The sequence below is a fragment of the Taudactylus pleione genome, unplaced genomic scaffold (assembly GCF_031769625.1).
Source record: "Taudactylus pleione unplaced genomic scaffold, aTauple2 ptg000406l, whole genome shotgun sequence".
In the NCBI taxonomy this organism is placed as follows: Eukaryota; Metazoa; Chordata; class Amphibia; order Anura; family Myobatrachidae; genus Taudactylus; species Taudactylus pleione.
Genome location: NW_028284808.1, coordinates 2,358,788 through 2,378,072, shown reverse-complemented (window position 1 = coordinate 2,378,072; position 19,285 = coordinate 2,358,788). Strand labels below are relative to the sequence as shown.

General features: G+C 41.0%; 1 protein-coding gene across 3 annotated transcripts in view; it reads right to left on the bottom strand.

Annotated features, from left to right (window-relative positions):
- The window catches only part of SOAT1 (sterol O-acyltransferase 1), a 178,144-nt gene that overhangs the window by 30,134 nt on the left and 128,725 nt on the right, over positions 1–19,285 (bottom strand). For all 3 annotated transcript variants that reach the window (XM_088446823.1, XM_088446825.1, XM_088446824.1), the window contains 2 exons: positions 19,014–19,144; positions 99–157 (listed from right to left, as the gene is read on the bottom strand). In XM_088446823.1, coding sequence (XP_088302949.1) covers positions 99–157; positions 19,014–19,134 — 180 coding nt within the window. In that variant the 5' untranslated portion in view covers positions 19,135–19,144. The remainder of the gene's footprint in view (positions 1–98; positions 158–19,013; positions 19,145–19,285) is intronic.

Below are 19,285 nucleotides of genomic sequence, written 5' to 3'. Positions count from 1 at the left end.
ATTTTTAATAGTATACGGAAAATAGTTAAACTAGTTGAACGCTGTAGTTGTCGGGTCAATGAATGTACAGGTCAAGCAGTAAGGGATGTGATATTTACCTCTGCTTTCCTCTTCAATTCCATCTTCCTGTGAATCACATGTTCAAAGTCCATAAAACCTGTCGGTAAGAAAGGACAAGTCAGGTCGCTGTGCACTGAACACAGACAAACAGAACCAATGTAAACATGTACTTTATCAGGGAACAAGGCCACTCTACAGATCCTGCAACATTCAGTACAGAAAGTTATATCCTAGTAAACAGGAACTGAAATTTCGCATGTCTCTTTCTTTTGCAGCAAGAGGAGAGGGGAGGGGAGAGCAATAAGCTGACAGTAAGATAAAAAAGAAATAAACTGTTAACCAAAGAATTTTTTTTTTTTTTTTAATATAAAAACTTACTGCACAATATTTTGCAAAGGATTACTGATCAGGCCTTCGCTAATAATAATAAAAAGTATTTTGCTATCATAATACATTACTTGGAAGGCCAGGTATACTAGAATGCAATTAATAGTTTTGTTTGCATTTATAAGCATCTACCAGGTACTGGACTTGCTGCAAGCCATGCACATATACTGCCCATGCAGATGTTGAAGAACCAGCAGATTTGTTCGGCTATGAATATACTTCTACCAATTATGCATCAGCCCCAAAGTGTTTGCTTTCATGACAGTGTGCACCACATAACCAAAAAATATCATCTCTTAAGCAGAGGATTACTATGCAATGCAAAGTCAGCATTAGAGATGCCGCATTCTTCAATCTGTGCAAATGAGACTAATAAAGTACTAACCAATCAGCTCCTGTCATTTCACAGGCTGGGCTTGGAAAATGGCAGCTAGGAGTGGATTGGCTGCTATTTTAGCTTTGATACATTACCCCCTAAGGCACCAGATGTCAGGTGCAAGAGTCAGCTACACACCTGTTGCAGGACATTAATTGCTGACACCGCAAGACCAGCACCTGAGACAGCATATGTCTGGGGGTTTTGTTCTTTTATGCACAAGACTGGTGCAGCACCAGTTTGCTGAGAATAGTAGCTGGTTACTCCTAAACTGCTAACTTTGGATTAGTATAGGAGGTTATCAGTCAGTGAGTGTTTACTTAGGGCGCTGGAACATATTAGAGAGAGCCAGGAACATATTAGGAGTGCTAGTGCTTATCTGTGACTACAGGAATGAGTGGTGAATAGGATTTGTGCAGGTTCTTATAGGAAGACTGGTGTTATTGATTATATATAGCACCGAACCTATCATGAGCAGACATGACTGGGACGGAATGGGTATGTCATGCCGGCTGTCGGGATGTATCCTGTCAGAATACCGACAGCAGCATCCCGATGGTTGGTATCCCTCCCCCCCTAACCCTCCCATCTTGCAGCCTAGCCCTCCCCACCCTGCACCCTAACTCTTGCGTTAGTGCCCAAACCTAACCCCTACCTTCATGCCTAAAACCTAACCCTAACAGCCCCACCTTAGTGCGTTGACGTCACTTTGCAAAATTTACATTTGCAGGGAGTGAGCGGCTGCATCTAGCGAGTGGGTCTGATTCAGGTCCATTGTTCATTTAATAACACAGGGGGCGGGATGCATGACACATTGCATTCGGGATGCTACGCATACCACCACCCTTCGCATGCATGCCGGCGTTAGCAACGCTGGAATGTATGACGAACACCGCAAAGGACTGCGCTCTCGGTAAGAGCGGCCCTTTGCGATAGAGAGACTTCCAGGTCTATGACCCAGAAGCCCCCCTGGCGTCCCTCTGCGCATGCACAGAAGGATGCACACGCCGCTGGAGGTGCTGTGAGACATTTGATTGGATCCAACTCACAGCACTATCCCGATAGAAGTCCATAGGCTTCTATAGTGTAATGCCAATCAGGAGATGGGGTTACCCACCGCAACCAAGCCCCGGAGTGCATCACATTCCAGTCCAAGGCTTGGTGCATATGAGAAATGCGGAAAAACCCACCTTTTAAGGGTTTGGCAGCATTTCTACCTTTGCTGCATCCCAGGTTCTTAAGTGCAGTCCATGTTTTCTAGGTCCCTTCACAGAATCACAAGTGAAATAATTAGCTTTTCCTGTGGATCTTTTAAAATGTGTCAGAGTAGTGAACTTTGTGGCCTGTGGACAGAGGGCCTGATTCAGGCCCGCGCGCAAGCGGGTTGATTGTTAGGCAGTGCGCACGTGAGCCCCGGAGCGAGAGCAAAAAGCACTCGCTCCGGCGCTCGCATCCAAAAGGGGCGGCTGTCGATGTTGATCGACAGCTCGCCCCGTTTGGAAGGCGGGGAGGGGGTGTGGATGGGCAAACTGAGGTGTTCCTGCAGGAACGCCTGCCGTTTGTGGGCGGCCCTACTGATATCACTCGTGATGTCAGTAGGTGCACTTCCTGCTCTATTAGAACAGGAAGTCCACTGGGGCTTGTGGCCACGAGATCCTACCGTAAGGGTCTCGGCATAATCCCGATGGTCGCGATGGTCTTCACCATCGCGACAATCACCTGGCCGCTCGCATAAGCTGTGGGTGGTCACCCACAGCTATGCGAGTGGCCAGGAGGCCGCAACATAAAAAACAAGCGCCCGCCATGATTCAGAGCGGCTGTGAAACAGGCCCAGAGTTTGAGAACCACCGATTTAAAGCAATATACGCCAGGTGCGGTGTCAATAGTACTGATACTATATAGAAATAAAATGGTTATTGTATATATTTATACTAGCTATTTATTTAATCCCATTTTCGGATGAAGGATGGTGGATCCAGCCTCAAGGACCCATTTTGCTGTCTGCAAGTAATCGATGTCTGCAAGTACACACCTAGCGATGTACAGATGTTTACATACAGCTTACTTCCTTGTACGTTAAACAGCCCTTCCAGTTGCGCAATGCCACGGCGTGACTAAGTAGCACCGAGCGTCTTTTTGTGCAATGTTTTACCTTCAAATGTGTTTTAGTCACAAAGCTGCTGACACAGTAATTCGCATGCAGATACACTGACAGAATATAGGCATGCCACATATCATTAAAATCAGCAAAAGTTGCTTGTGCATCCTATTCACATTACTTTGCAAATTAATTCCTGTACACACTAGACATTATTTGTTATGAACCATAACGACATATCGTTTAAATCATCCAGTGTGTATGGACTTATCGACAAAAGATGCACGATGCGGGTCGTTAACGATATTTCCAGCCATCTATACATGCAATCCAATCTGGGGAGATAGTTAGCGATGTCATGCGGTCAAATGCAGCACAGCCCCCCCCCCCGCACGCCGTCGTTAGTGGCATCGTGTGTATGCACTTGCTGATAGCATCACCCCCCTGGGCCCGTCGCCTGACATTGCTCCGTACACACATCATCCAGTGTGTATGGGGATTAAGGCACACTTGAAGGTAAAATGTCACACGAAAAGCCGCTCGGCGCTACTGAGTCACACGTTGTTGAACGCGACCTGTAATGCACAGAGGTAAGATGTATGTGGACACATATGTAACAAACGATGCAACAGCCGATACAATTTCACTTACAATCGTATGATCCCAGAACACACGATAGAGTGTACACTATACAATCTTTGGAACAACGCCACGATCTATGTACACATTATACGATATGTACGACATCGTACATCGGATTGTCCCAACTGACATGCAGCAAATCAGATGAACGACGTGTGTAAATGATAGATTTACACACGTTACAATGGTTGTGCAGAGTGGTAGAAACTACCAAGATTGCACGATAGATCATATAGTGTGTACCCACCTATAGGCACCAAGAACTATAAATGTAATCACAATTTGGCAAGTGAACGATGTTGGAAAGCTTTTGAGAATTCAATGAAGAGTACATCTGCATGCACAATGTAAAATACAATGCAAGTTTACGTCTGCTGTCCTAGGGCCTGATTCAGCAAAGATCGCTATTCTGCTTACACACACACACACGCTAATATGCAAATATCTGCATTCACATTGCGATAGCAGCCTAACACAAGGACACCCACTTTCCCTTACTCACATGCGTATACTTTGGCAACATAGCAAAATAAATCGATAACATCGGACCCATACGCACAGGTAAGGCAGGTCAGACCCCACTCAGGAATTGCTAACTTCAGCACATGCTATGAGCCCTCAGGCTGCGTCTGGTAGAACAGCGGCTAATTTATGCAGCGCTGTGGAAATGCTAGTTATCCAAAATATTAATTTACTGCATATTTACAAGTCTGAAAGGACAAGGTGTCCTTGCCTTGTATATAAAATAAAAAGCATAATAAAATGATGTTTTTGGGACAAGGTTAAATTGGGACCCTTCTGGTACACCAGTGTTAATAAGACAAACATTTCAATTTGGCGTTTTCTGTTGAAGGTCATAGTTTGTCACTGGAGTGCCGCTGCATGGTCATTTTACACATCCATCCCCAAACCACAAGAAAAGACCTTTTATACACATTTCAGTGTCCTAACTTTAATGCAAAGAGGATAGAATGATATACTTACACTAGCGTTTGCTCACGTGGCTGTACAGTAGGTTATTGCTCAGTGGAACTAATTTTACAAAGACAGTAGTGGCATCTAATATTGTGATGTTTATTTTATTCTGTAGACATTGATCACAAAATGTATTTGTAAACAATAAGGGGTAAAGTTACTAAGATTCGAGTTTGCAATCTCAACCAATCTCTGGTGAGTTTAGACTTTTTTTTTCAACTCTCAAACTTACTAAAGATAAACTCGGGAGAGATTTCTCGCTTTACACTAAAACTCAGGTGAGATTGAAAACTCTATTAAACTCACCATCAGTCAAACTCTAAAGTACTTTAAATTAAAAAGAGGAATTTACTAAGAATCGTGATTACAATCATGGGTGTAATTGTGGCAAACTCAGCTGAATAGAAGTTTCAAATAGACCACCCTCCTGAGCTGTGAGTTTGGCAGAACCATACACAGATCAGTGTGATTTGTGTATGTTCTGCATGTAAACTACCTAAACTGTTTTTTGGGGGTTTTTTAAAGAAAAATTGTTTATTGGCTGTCACCCATGTGCTGAAGAGCGACAGGCACGTGGGTCACAGCCAATCAGCATCCGCTACATGTAGAGCGGCCTCCGATTGGCTGGCGGCCTTGTGTGAATTTCAGAACAGTCGCCTCTTCTGTCATTCCGCGTAGTTTAGGTATATGTGATAACACATATACCTATACTTGTTCGAGTTGGAACGGGACAATAGGCAACCATACCAAATTGTAGATGGAATTCAGCATGACTCCGGAACTTACCCTGTGTCTCTAACTGGGCTGGTGTCCTATAGGCAGTGAAGGCTGGATGGCATACAGGACTGGCCAACGCGCTTCGAGCTGAGGATCTTTATCAAGGCCATAGTTATCCTGCGTGCAACCCATGCTAAATTCCTTCTACCATCTGGTACGGGTGCCCATTAGGCCTTTGTTTTTGTGACATTATTGAATTTTTTTCTTCTTTATCAATATATCGGCTGCTTCATATCGGAGCTAAATATATTATGCAAACTGCACTTTATCTGCTTTGTTGAATACTATATGAACTAACAGTTGAGTTCTTACCATTCAATACAGTGTTTGTCATTTTACCCACTGCAAGCACAATTTTATTGTTCCCTATGTAGTAATAGATTTATTGCCTTTTATTTGATAAGACTATAGTGTAATCCTGTTTGAGAAATCCCACTCAGTCTTCCAGGTTTTGAATGATGAAAAATACTTTGAAATACTGAACATCCTTAAAACCAAAAAGGGAAATTTTTATTTTAGATTATCGTACAAATTCAGTTTAGTGCTAAAAGGTTTCTTCACCAACTCTTTTTGCACAATTCACAATTTGGGGTAGGAGGGTTACATCATGTAATTGAACCACAGGCTGCTTTCAGATAGCGCTAGAGTATTTGACAATCCTCTCTCTCTTTTTTTTTTTTTTTTTACACTTAAATAACTGCGACCAAAGCAATAAGGACCTGATTTATGCATGCAAAAACGCACACAGCAGCGTGTACTTTAATAGCTCTAATGCCAGTCTGTGAGTTTATACAAAGGGCCTGCAAATTCCTTCCCTTGTGCAGGACTGAGACGCCCATTTATAGCACCCATGAACAATGTAATAACAATTGGTGCATCCTTATACGTCACTGTCGCACCATCAAAACTTGCACCAGGACTACCTCAGGTGCAGTTTCTTTCACCAACTATGGCCTCTATGCATAGACATGCCCACAACACTCCTATAATACGCCCAATTTTTGTATGCACTACTAGCCACCGCTCAGGAATGGCCAACACCTTCTGCCACTTTCTGATACCATCTGAATGAATTACAGCTGCACCTATGTGTGTACACACTGTGTAACACACGCACCATAGGGGTTTTCAGAAATGTTTGCATGTGTGCGGTTACAAATAATCGCTCAATTACGTGAACATCAGCATGCGTTTGACTCTGCCCTTAATACTCTATTCTGTAAGTTTGTGATTAACAAGTCTTTGACTGCTCACCCAGTGAAATAGTAACTCTCAGTTCCTTACCACTGTGTCATGTGCAAATTGTGCTGTGCCAGCAAGAAGCACACAGTACGGATGAACTCAGACTCTTGCAGAGTCATATTCTGTGTTACTTCTATGTTGGTCTCTGAAATGTTACTTGGTGTACACAGACTAGTAGATCCACATTTTTTAAGATATGGTTATTAAACTTCTACCAATTCTATATAAAGCATTGGAGCTACTAACATACAGGCAGCAGCAGACAAAAAGGTACAAAGTTATTCACATGCACAAACAAAGAGTACAAGAGAAATTACAAGGTTAATTTAGGCTACCAATTTTAGTGGTAAGAATGTGTGCACCATCTGTAACAGTGCATGCTTAAGCCAGTCCCACTCACTCATCAGCATCTCCTCTCCCATGTCCACCTAGAGTAGAACTTATTTGTTTAAAAAGGGGTAAATGACCACCGAAGGATATAGGCTTTAAACAATATGCGGATGCCGGCCACAGCCGGTTTCATACATGTGCCTTTGCCTGCCTGCCCCTGCCCCCCCCCCCCCCCCCGAATCCAACACCTGGTGTCTCATGGGTGTTAGGACACCCCAGGTTGCCTATGCCCAAGGCCAGCCATGATCCTTTGCTATGTCATTTTATTCAACGCGTTCTCTTTATCTAGTTTTGGAATTTAGCGGATTTAACACATTCAATGTCATTAATGCAAGCACAGCTTATATCAGGCCAAAAAACAATTATAAAGCTACAAAACAAAAAGTGTGTTTGAAAGCAGTGTATCAAATGAGTCAGGTTTCAATTACATGTACTGTAGATGATGTCTGATCTTGCATATGGAGAGCAAGAAATGATACAATTGTTCACAGTTCTAATAACATGGAAGACAATTGTTGCAAACCATCACTGACTGAATTATAGAGGCATTCCCGCATCTCATGCTACAGAGAACCATTAAACCAAAACCAATTTCATCTTGTGATTGGGAGTGTGGTTTCCCACAAATGAAACTGGTCATCACCCCACCCAAATGTTCTCTTCCTAAATCTACCGCATCACAATTTATGTTCAGTATAATTGTTGAGCCACCACTTTTTAAAAAGTTTATCCAACAAAGGGTGTTAATTGTTGACTGGCACTAGGACATTATGTAGCACAGAACAGTGGGAGTCAGTCATGTGATGTTCTCACTTTCACTTGAGAAAAGCTTTCATGTAGTTTTATTAATTTGTCCATATTAAGTAGTTTAGCTGGCCTCGAAGGAATGCATTGGTTTTAAAATAAAAAGATTAAAAAGTTCATACAAAATAAATGTTTCGGGATTTCTTGACAGTCATCTTTTGCGGCAGTGCCAGAAAGGTAATACATTCTGGCAGTGGAGGAAATGAGTACACGCTCTATCGCACACTCCACTGCGCGGTGACATTGGGATCGTTCTAACGTGCTGCACATCAGATGGAACGACCCAAGAGACAACTCCATGCAGGTGAGGAGTGGGGTAAAGATATATAGGACAGTCTTAAAGCAGCCTGCTAGATAATTACATTCGGCGGCTACGATTCACATCGTTCTAATGTGTACCTTTCCTTAGAGTGGAAAAACGGTTTGGTGGAGAGGTGTAGAGGCAAAAGGATTATATTAAAAGACAACAAAGAGATAAATTATTGTGAGAGGGAGAGTGTGAAATGGACGAGATGGGACAGAAGTGGCATGCACTGTAGAAGGGCATGTGTAAGAGCCCCCTGCCACTGCTCAGCATGTAGAGCAAGCCGTGTCTTTATTATTAACTTGTTATTATATGCCACCACAAGAGTTCTGCAGCACTGTACGCGGGTACAAAATAGTGCAGATAAGAACAGAAATTACATATATACGGAATTGCAGTGAAGAAGTTACTTAATGAAGTTGATAAATACAGAGGGGAGGGCCCTGCTTGCAAAGAGCTTACAACTTAGGGAATGGTTAGAAAGAGAAGTAGGATGGAAAATCAGAGGTTAGGAAGAGGATTTGTAGGCTTGGAGTGGAGTCTTAAGGACACATTTAAAAGCCAGAAGTTTGGAGGCAAGACGGATTGGGCATTGGAGAGCATTACAGAGGTTTGGGGTAGCACAGGAGAAATCCTTAAGGTGATAGTAGGAAGAGGTCATGAAGGAGAAGAGATCAAATCTTTGGTACAGAGGGGAAAAACATAAGAGGATTTGGTTGGGCAGACAGGGTGATGTTATTTATTTTATTATTTATATAGCGCGCGTACACTCAGCAGCGCTTTACAGAGAGAAAATTTGGCCATTTACATCAGTCCCTGCCCCAGTGGAGCTTACACTCTATGTTCCCCATCACATGTGCACGCACATAATTACACACTAGGGATCATTTTTATTGGGCACCAATTAACCTACCTATCCACCATCATGCCTGTTTACAGGATTTCAGGTATGATGTCACTGGATGTTAGATATCTGACCACACACTATCAGTTTCCCAGTTTAAGATTAATAAGGATATTGCAAACAAACAATCTCCCTAAAAAGCTATAAAAAACTTTCCCAGGTGGTGACCCAGTGTAATTAAATGCGCTCTGTCCAATTATGACCTGGTTTTAAATTAAACTAATCGCTGTTTATCAATGTGAGAACAAGTCGCTGAGCTGATGGCGGAGTCAAGTATTCCTGTCCTGCAGGGTCCCTGGTGAGATCATGTAATCCAGCTAGTTAGAGAAGGATTTTAGCAAAAAAAAAAAATATATAATAAAAATTTTACATTTTAGATGGATTTTTGATCCAAGACCAACACACTATTACATACGGTAACCGGAAATCATGGCGATAACGGCATAAGGTAGTGATGGAGAGTGCGAGAAGTGCTGTGTAATCTGGCAGAAGAGTTTGTAGCATGTTATAATATGACCCATGTATACAGCAGCAGACCAGAGATGGTTTTACAGGGCTGTAATCACAAGCCAAGAATTTCCAAGATACAAAAACAGGACAGAGACACAGCAGTGCCACGTATCTGCAGCCTAGCCTACATTTATCACAAACTACACTAAGCAGGGTCAGGCTAGTTTACAAAAAAAATAAATAAGATTCTTGGGTTCACTACAGTTCAGATATAGGCAGGTTTTATTCAGTATTAGTCATAGTGAAGTCATCATGAGTACATGAGCAAGAAAGTGACTATCTGATCACAGGGAACACTGAAGTCAGCTCCACATGACACCCAGAGCCTCTGACACGAAAGTTGTAAAAAGCATACATCCCATTATGAAATAAACTAGCAATGCAGGGAAACACACACACACACACACACACACACACACATTCATTCATTCATTAATAGCACGTGAAAAACAAAACGTCATACTCGGCAACCTAAAATGTAGTTTAATTTTGCCATTGATATAACACTGTTAATTCTACTTAAGGCCCCTAAACGCTAGTCGATATCTTGAACGATTTGACAAATTCCGACGCATCAGAACGTCATATCGTTCATATCTTCCAGTGTGTAGGCATGATGCCGATGCGTGCTCCCGTGGGTTGTCAGTCGCATCCTTAGATCTTTTGTACATACAGAAAGATCAGAGGATGTCTCTAGCGATGCCATGTTGCGAATGCTGAGTACACATAATCTAATGTGTACCCAGCTTTAGAGCCATGTCCAGCTGACTATATATAATGTTAAAAACAAGATAGGTCATTTGAAATTACATTTTCTTTTCTCTCAAAGCATCACTGGCCAATGTCATATTTCCAATAAGTAACTAAGATGGCCTGCTCCCCTCCCTCTATTACAGAGACTTTGAACAACTAATGTAGGAGCAGGTATAAAATTAAAAAATAATAAAAAAAGAGATACAGAACTCTGTCAAATGTCAAAAGTACCAGCAGCTGACAAATGACATAACAGGTCATGCACTACAGCCCTCTGAAGCAAACATGCAACAAATACTGTATTTGAATTTCACAACCAAAATAAAACAAAAATAATAAAAAACACGCAACGATGCACGAGTCAATGTGATAAAATACCTTTGTGATTGCAAACCTGTTCGGGTATACGGAAATCAAAATAAACATCGTAGCTAAGGTTAAACAAATCACACATGCCATACAATCAGTAGCTATATTCAGCCCATACTCGCTACTCTATGTAATTTCCAACAGGTGTCTACACATCAATCTGAACCCACTCAACCTCATCATCTAACATATCAGTTATGCAACATAACAAGTACATAAAATTCCCTTACAGAACATATAACATTTTAAAATACCCTTACGCCACCCAAATCCCACCCCCATTACAACAATCACATATTTTACCTACATACACCCGGTTTGTACCTACTTTCCACCCAACAAAAATTTCCCTTTGCACCAACACGCTATCAAATTAGTCACTAATGCTACAACTGTAAATACACTGGATGAAAGTACTAACATTTATACTAGCAAGAGAAGTATGCAGACAACCCCCCCCCCCTCCTTCAATGTATACACAAGTGCTGTAAACCAGACACAAACCTTGAACCATATTGAGGGAAGCCACACACACATCTTACAAACAGATGCACCAAGCACATATGTGCATACAACTAGGTCATACATAGTGTAGTATGCGCACCTCCAATATAGTTTGTAATTGGGGTGTCCGCCCTGCAGCATCTACCCAATCAGGCAGCTGCGCCCCGCGGGACATCACACTCAGTCTCTCTTTCTGGATAGAATCACCACAATAGTTGAATCATATGAAACAAATAGGAGGTAGTCTTCTCTTGAGTTATTTAAGGATTACAGATTTATCATTGTATTTTTTAATTTATAAATTTCTATTTTTTATTAATGATCATTCATGGTGCAGGATAAACAAATGTATTTAACCACTGTTCTCCAGCGGGATGCTTTCACACTGAACTCCATTCAGGACATGCAAAAAATTATTTGTGTGTGTGTGTTTAGGAGTATCGGGGATGGGGCAAATAAGGAGCTACTAAGGCATTCAAGAGAGGCATATGAATTGTAGGGATTCTATAGATAAGGGACAAAATTTCCCTCCGCATAAATGTTAAATGTCGGGCATTAACACAGGATGCCCACCCCTCCGCAGAGCTTCAACAAATCAAGGCGTTACCACCTATAAAATACTTTATCTGCAAACAAATGGAGCCTTTAGCTACTTGGGTTCCAACAGTATACGGTATCCCCATAAACAGCTCATACGTAAATTTTGCCTGTGGCATGGATCCCAAGGATTCACGTGAGTTTGCCAGCAAACTGGCCATCAATCCTCTAGCAGTTTATCTGTGACTCCAACTAAGCCGACTGTATTACACTTTTATACTTAGACTGTGGGACAGCTAAGAGCAGTGGATGAATAAAATGGTTAAATTCTATGTAGCATATCATACATACTACTGCTATAATTAAAATAAATATATATAAATTTTATTATATATTATCATTTCCTTCTGTATTATTCATTCTTTTATAGTTTTAGCATTTCAATATTATCTTTGCTTTCTTTTTGAAAATTTTAGATTAACGATTTTATAGCTTGTTTTTCTTTTAAATGATCCTTCAGTTTGCAGGTACAGGTTGAGTCTCAAATATCCAAAATGCTTGGGACCAGGGGTATTTTGGATAATGGAATATTCCGTATTATGGAATATTTGCATATCATAATGAAATATCTTGGGAATGGGACCCAAACATACACACAGAATGCAGGTAATTTTATACAATATTTTTAATAATTTTGTGGCTCAAGCAAAGTGTGTTCAGAAATGAAATTCATTTATGTTTCATATACACCTTATACACACAGCCTGAAAGTTATTTTATACAATATTTTCAATAATTTGTGCCTTAGACAAAGTTTGTGTACATTGAGCCATCAAAAGCAAAAAGGTTTCATTATCTGAGCCATGCCAAAATTATTCCGTATTTCTGAATATTTGGATATGGGAGACTCAACCTGTATTGTGATTTATGCAATTCTATTTTTTTCATTGTATGCATCTACGAATGAATTCCTTTACCGTGCCAGTCATATTAGATCTACCTCCTCCTTGTTCAGACAATGAGATCTAGTAGACCCCAAGCATAATGTTGGGTACACACTATAGTGATGCATCTGCAGATTGAGATGGTCGTTCATACACACTGAATGACCATCATTTGCTTCTGCCCGTGGATCCCGGCGGCCATGTCTCAACCCCCTCCCCGCGGCTGCCGCTGTGTGTTTACGGGCAGTCTGCAGACCGCCCGTACACACTTGCTGATGGACAGATACGTCTGCAGACATATCTGTTAATTGGCTGTGCAGCACAGTGGATGCGATATGTCTGAACGACGTTGTTCACAGAAATATAGCCTGTACACACTGGCCTACGGCCAGCAGATATATTGGCTGTTCAATTGATCGGCCAGTGTCTACCTAGCTTAATTCCCTGCTCTAAAACTACACAACACTCCATGGCAAACCGAGAAAGTAAAACTACACATGGGAAAAAATAATGATCAAGGTCTCTGAAGATGCAACTAAGGGTGGTCTCACAAAATAACTCATATGATTAGTAAATTAATAATAAATATCGTTCACCCTTCTAATAATGCAATGTAAGAAAAGGTCTGACGGCATCATCAAGTAAAGCAACTATATACACACCTGGAAACCACTGACCTATGTCTGTATGCACAATACGCTACTGTGCACCACAATATTAACAGATTCCAGTTAGTCAACTGGTATATTTGTGAATGGGACAGTATGTTACTGATTAACAAGAGCGTTCTGTATTATCCTGAAGTATGTTGTACAGTACATAGTCTAAGCTGAAGTCTTATCTTGTCCTTTCCTATATTCAGTGGGACTTCCAAAATGATTACAAAATGTATCATAGTGTTACGCAATGAGCAGATTATGCAAGCTTGCAGCAATAGGCTAAGTTATGGTACTGCTAATTTTAGATCAGTTGTGTTTAATGCACTCAGAAATAATGTCAGCAGCCCCCCTGTGCACACTGAAGGCATGCGCCCGCAAAAGGGGCGTGGCCTCACGTGTCAGTATCCCCGGGCGAGCACAGCGCCGGGAGGCAGGGCTGCTCGGCCGGAGTATGACTCCGGACCTGCCCACCGAGCCATCAGTCCTTTTGACATTTGCCAAAAGTGCTAGATGAACGCCCTGTGTGTTGGGCACCACTTAACGTTAGAATAATACATTTAGTACAGGCTTTGTTTCTGGTTAAACAGATGCATGCCACTGCCATTTGTAGTCCTATCCCTGGGAGCAGTCAATTCAATTAGGAGAGAGTTTCCAAAAGTGAGCTTGTATTATGAAACTCGCACACATCGCGTGAATGCACACACCCGGGAAATGCAAGATTCAATTAGAAATACCAATTTGCGGTACTCATGGCGAGGTTGCACGACTATTCTACTAAAAGCGACTTGGGAGAAGTGCATGAAAAAGTGGAGACACCACCCCGGACCCCAAACAAAGTATCAACTGACCATATAGAAGGTGGTTAGTGGCTATAAAGGAAAGTACAGGAGGTTCTTGGAAAAAAAAAAAAAAAAAAAGTCAATAGCAGATTTTTATTTTTTATTTTTACAGCATTTTGGGGTACAAAACAAAAAATGTTCCCAAACGTGGCCTTCAAGGCACCCCAACAGTTAACAGTTTAGAGATATCCATGGTTGTGCACAGGTGGTTAAAATAAAAAATTGACTGAAGTACTAATTAAGTCAACTGTGGTCAACATGGATATCCTTAAAACCTGGACTGTTAGGGTGCCTTGAGGACAGACTTTGGAAACCTCTGCACTATAGTAATGTTTCAGTGTTTTTATACAAGTTTGAAAAAGTTTAAATCCCTTTTATCTCTCATCTGCAAGTTCAAAAACAAATCTCCCATCAATACAACGCCTCCACATTATGTCCAACATAATTTAACCCTTTACTTCACTTTAGAGAAATTCACTTGAAAACTGACATGACTATTAGCCAGATTTTCCTACCTTTTCTCCTGCCTGGGGGTGCACACCAAAAAATACCCCCACCCAAAAAAAAAAAAAACCCGACATGAATGTCTTTAGAAAAAGCAATGCTAGGTTGGAATTTAACTGCAAAGGCTCGCAGGCCCCAACTCACACCTAAATTAATTGACCCCTAAGAGAGGTGACACCAAGTGTGCAGATCACTTCACTCATCACGGAGACCTACTAGCACAGAAATCATTTGACAAATACCAGATATTGCAGTCAATTTGAGGACAAATGCCCGATAACACATGCAACATCACAGCATGATGCCAACATAAGAATAGCTGGTGTGCACCAGAAAAAGTTGCCCCTACAATAATAGTTTCAGCTAAACATATCGGGTTGATTCAGAGTCGCATGCAAGTCGACATTGTGGACAGATCTTAACATTTTTGGAAACAGAATGCGCTAGAGCCTGTATACACAACTATGGGCGATCTAGAGTCATATGCATCTCAGACGCATATCTACATTACAGCTCACCCAGTACAACTGGGCAACTCCAAGGGCATGTAGGCGGAACTGCAAACTTTTCAGTGGTGAGCGTACGCAACGTTCCATGGTATGTCATGCACAAGCTTTAGGGCTGTTGTAACTGTGCACAGATAGTGATGGCAGCTACTTCCACAAGCACATGTATAGGTGCTGCCAACTCTGAAAGCAGGCAAGAATCCACATGTAATTCTGAGCACACAATGCAGACGAATTACATATGAATGTATCCGCCACATCATTTGCAATAAGCTATTAAAACTTCTGCATTTACATGTATGTTAGTTGTATCTGTAGTACAAAGCAAATTAAAAAAAAAAAAAAAAAAATGTATTACACTGAAAAACTTATTTTGAACAGAAAATGCATAGCAACTCATGCCAGGTAAAACAAATGTATTCCCATGTCACAATGTCCATTCAAAATGTATTGCTTTGCAAACAAATACTACGCAATTTGCACAATAAGTTGAGGGTTAAATTATTCCAATGAACGTCCACAGCTCACGTACAAATAGATTTTTTTCTGGGGAACCTACATCATTTAAAAGGGGCAGGTAGGCCAAATGTCTAAAGCGATACCTCCCATTAACTGCTCACGGTGTACAAAACACAAGCAAGTTGTCCATTTCCTAAGTTTACATATACAGGAGTATCAAGAGGTTCTAGTTCACAACTGGTCGTGTGATTTCCTATGAAGTGGGTACAGTATGACTTAGTCACTGCTCATACAGTTCTAAAACTACCAGGCACCCAATAATTATTGCATATAAAAAGAAGAAACAATAGGACAGTAAATTGGTGTGTTGGTAAGCGAGATTGGAAGATAACTGCACACAGGCCAAGAGCAACAGCCGACGCTGAACAGCCTAGGGGGTATATTCACTAAAGTGCGGGTTTATCGAAGTGGAGATGTTGCCTATAGCAACCAATTAGATTCTAGCCATTATCTTCTAGACCAGTTTTCATGAGCTACTTCAGAAAAATGAAACCTCCTGAAGTGCTACTAAACTTTTAGAAAAAAAAAAAAATTGGCTAATAACTGAACAATTTAATGAAAAAAAAAAAAAAATAGTTTCATAGAAAATAAAAATGCATTACTGATATTGTTGTAGTTTGTAAATAAAATTTAAGCACAGGAACATTTCACTGTTAATTAGAAGCTCCAACGAGGTACGTGCAGTAGAGGACCAAAAGACACAAGCAGGGCTCCTGTGTAATTTCCCTGCCTGGCTGGGCGGGTGTCACTTGCTCTGCCGTAGCATAGACACCGTGGGCGAAACACGTCAGGTGATTGCTGTAGAGGCTGCGGAAATCACCTGACAAGCTTCCCTGTGGCTCTACCCATGGCGTTCATGCCACTAGGGGAGCACATGTCAGAGGTCACTTCCTCCTAGTTGACTCGGCAGTACTGCAGCTAGGTGAGCTACCAAAATTAAGACCACGAGCTACAGGTTGGAGACCACTGTTCTAGATCATGCTAGTTAAATGTTAAGTAGAATCTGATTGGTTTCTATGGGCAACATCTCCACTTCTAAAACGCTAACTTTAGTAAATATACAGTCAGGTCCATAAATATTGGGACATTGACAGAATTTTCAGATTTTGGCCTCTACTCACCACCACAATGGCTTTGAAATGAAACAAACAAGATGTTCTTTAACTGCAGACTTTCAGATTTAATTTGAGGGTAATTACATCCAAATCGGGTGAACGGTGTAGGAATTACAACAGTGTCAATATGTGCCTCCCACTTTTTAAGGGGCCAAAAGTAATGGGACTATCAACTCAAAAGCTATTTCATGGACAGGTGTGGGCTATTCCCTCATTATTTCATTATCAATTAAGCAGGTAAAAGGTCTGGAGTTGATTCTAGGTGTGACATTTGCATTTGGAATCAGTTGCTGTCAACTCTCAATACGAGATCCAAAGAGCTGTCACTATCAGTGAAGCAAGCCGTCATTAGGCCGAAAAATCAAAACAAACCCATCAGAGAGATAGCAAAAACATTAGGTATGGCCAAATCAACTGTTCGGTGCATTCTTTCTTTTTAAGAATGTTCCAGAGAGCTCAGCAACACCAAAAGACTGGGAAGACCACAGAAAACAACTGTGGTGGATGACAGAAGAATTATTTCCCTGGTGAAGAAAAACCCCTTCACAACAGTTGGCCAAATCAAGAACACTCTCCAGGAGGTAGATGTATATGTGTCAAAGTCAACAATCAAGAAAAGACTTCACAAGAGTGAATATAGAGGGTTCACCACAAGATGCAAACCATTGGTGAACCACAAAAACAGGAAGACCAGATTAGAGTTTGCCAAACAACATCTAAAAAAGCTATTACAGTTCTGGAACAACATCCTATGGACAGATGAGACAAAGATCAACTTGTACCAGAGTTATGGGAAGAGAAGAGTATGGAGAAGGAAAGGAACTGCTCATGATCCAAAACATACCACCTCATCAGTGAAGCATGGTGGTGGTAGTGTCATGGCGTGGGCATGTATGGCTGCCAATGGAACTGGTTCCCTTGTATTTATTGATGATGTGACTAATGAATTCTGAAGTGTTTCAGGCAATATTATATGCTCATATTCAGTCAAATGCTTCAGAACTCATTGGACAGCGCTTCACAGTGCAGATGGACAATGACCCGAAGCATACTGCAAAAGCAACCAAACAGTTTAAGGCTAAAAAGGGGAATGTTATGCAATGGCCAAGTCAATCCCCTGACCTGAATCCGATTGAGCATGCATTTCACTTGATGAAGACAAAACTGAAGGGAAAATGCCCCAAGAACAAGCAGGAACTGAAGACATTTTCAATGTAGAGGCCTGGCAGAGCATCACCAGGGATGAAACCCAGCGTCTGGTGAGGTCTATGCGTTCCAGACTTCAGGCTGTAATTGCCTGCAAAGGATTTGCAACAAAGTATTAAAAAGTGAAAGTTAGATTTAGGATTGTTTAGTTTGTCCCATTACTTTTGGCCCCTTAAAAAGTGGGAGGCACATATAGAAACCGTTGTAATTCCTACACCGTTCACCTGATTTGGATGTAATTACCCTCAAATTAAATCTGAAAGTCTGTAGTTAAAGCACATCTTGTTTGTTTCATTTCAAAGCCATTGTGGTGGTAAATAGAGGACAAAATATGACAATTCAGTCAATGTCCCAATATTTATGGACCGGACTGTATCTCTAGGAGTCGTACATCTTGTCCAAACTGATCAACTATGCAAATGTCCAAATTGGACAGCAATCCTGTAGCTTAGCTCTTGGGCAAAGAATTTGGAGAACAGAGTGTGATGAGCATTGAACACAGCCCAACATTAAAAATACATGTTTTATTACAGTACCTTTAAAAAAAAATAAAGAGAGAAACAAGTAATATTCTATGTTAATTTCATGATTATCCTCACAGTTGTGAGCAGAACACTAGGTTTTTTGCATGTGGTCTCCATATATTACTTATATAGGTGTGCTGCAGACACCATTACTGGTTCTACACATGTATCAGATATAAAATGTAGAATTAGGGCCATCAATTCAACCCCTAACCATAGCCCTATATGTTTGGAGTTTGTATGTCCTCCAAGTGTTTACATGGGTTTCCTCCAGATACTCCAAAGACATACGGAGGGTTAGTTGACTTCCATGGTTTCCTAAATAAAAGTTTTTCAAAAATTTCAGAAAAAAAAAAGGAATAAAAAATACCCAACTTCCCCTTGTGGCCCCTGGCATGTTTACCCTCATTACTGATCATATGAAAGTCTCACTGAATAGCAGCAGTTATTTACCTTTTCCAGATGTCAGAACTTTCTGTAGAATGGCATTAGTTCTATTGGAGACTTCAGTATAATATACAGACACCTTTAAATAACATTCTTATAACCTACCAGCCTCTCTTACCATTACTCACAGCCCTGTGGGGCCTGTCTCCTTCTGCTCTTCTTATTACATCCTCTTTTTCCGGGCTCCCAAAAGGTTTAGACACTAAACGGCGACTCCGCAAAACACGATCCTCCGACATTGTCAAATCACTGGTGTAGAAAAAAATAAAATAAAATTAGTTTGAGGAAATGCTGACCACATACATACCAAAAAGGAAAAGTAAATTAACACTGTACAAGTCTAATACATAAAAAGGTGTCAAAAAAAAATTATATATTATATATATATAT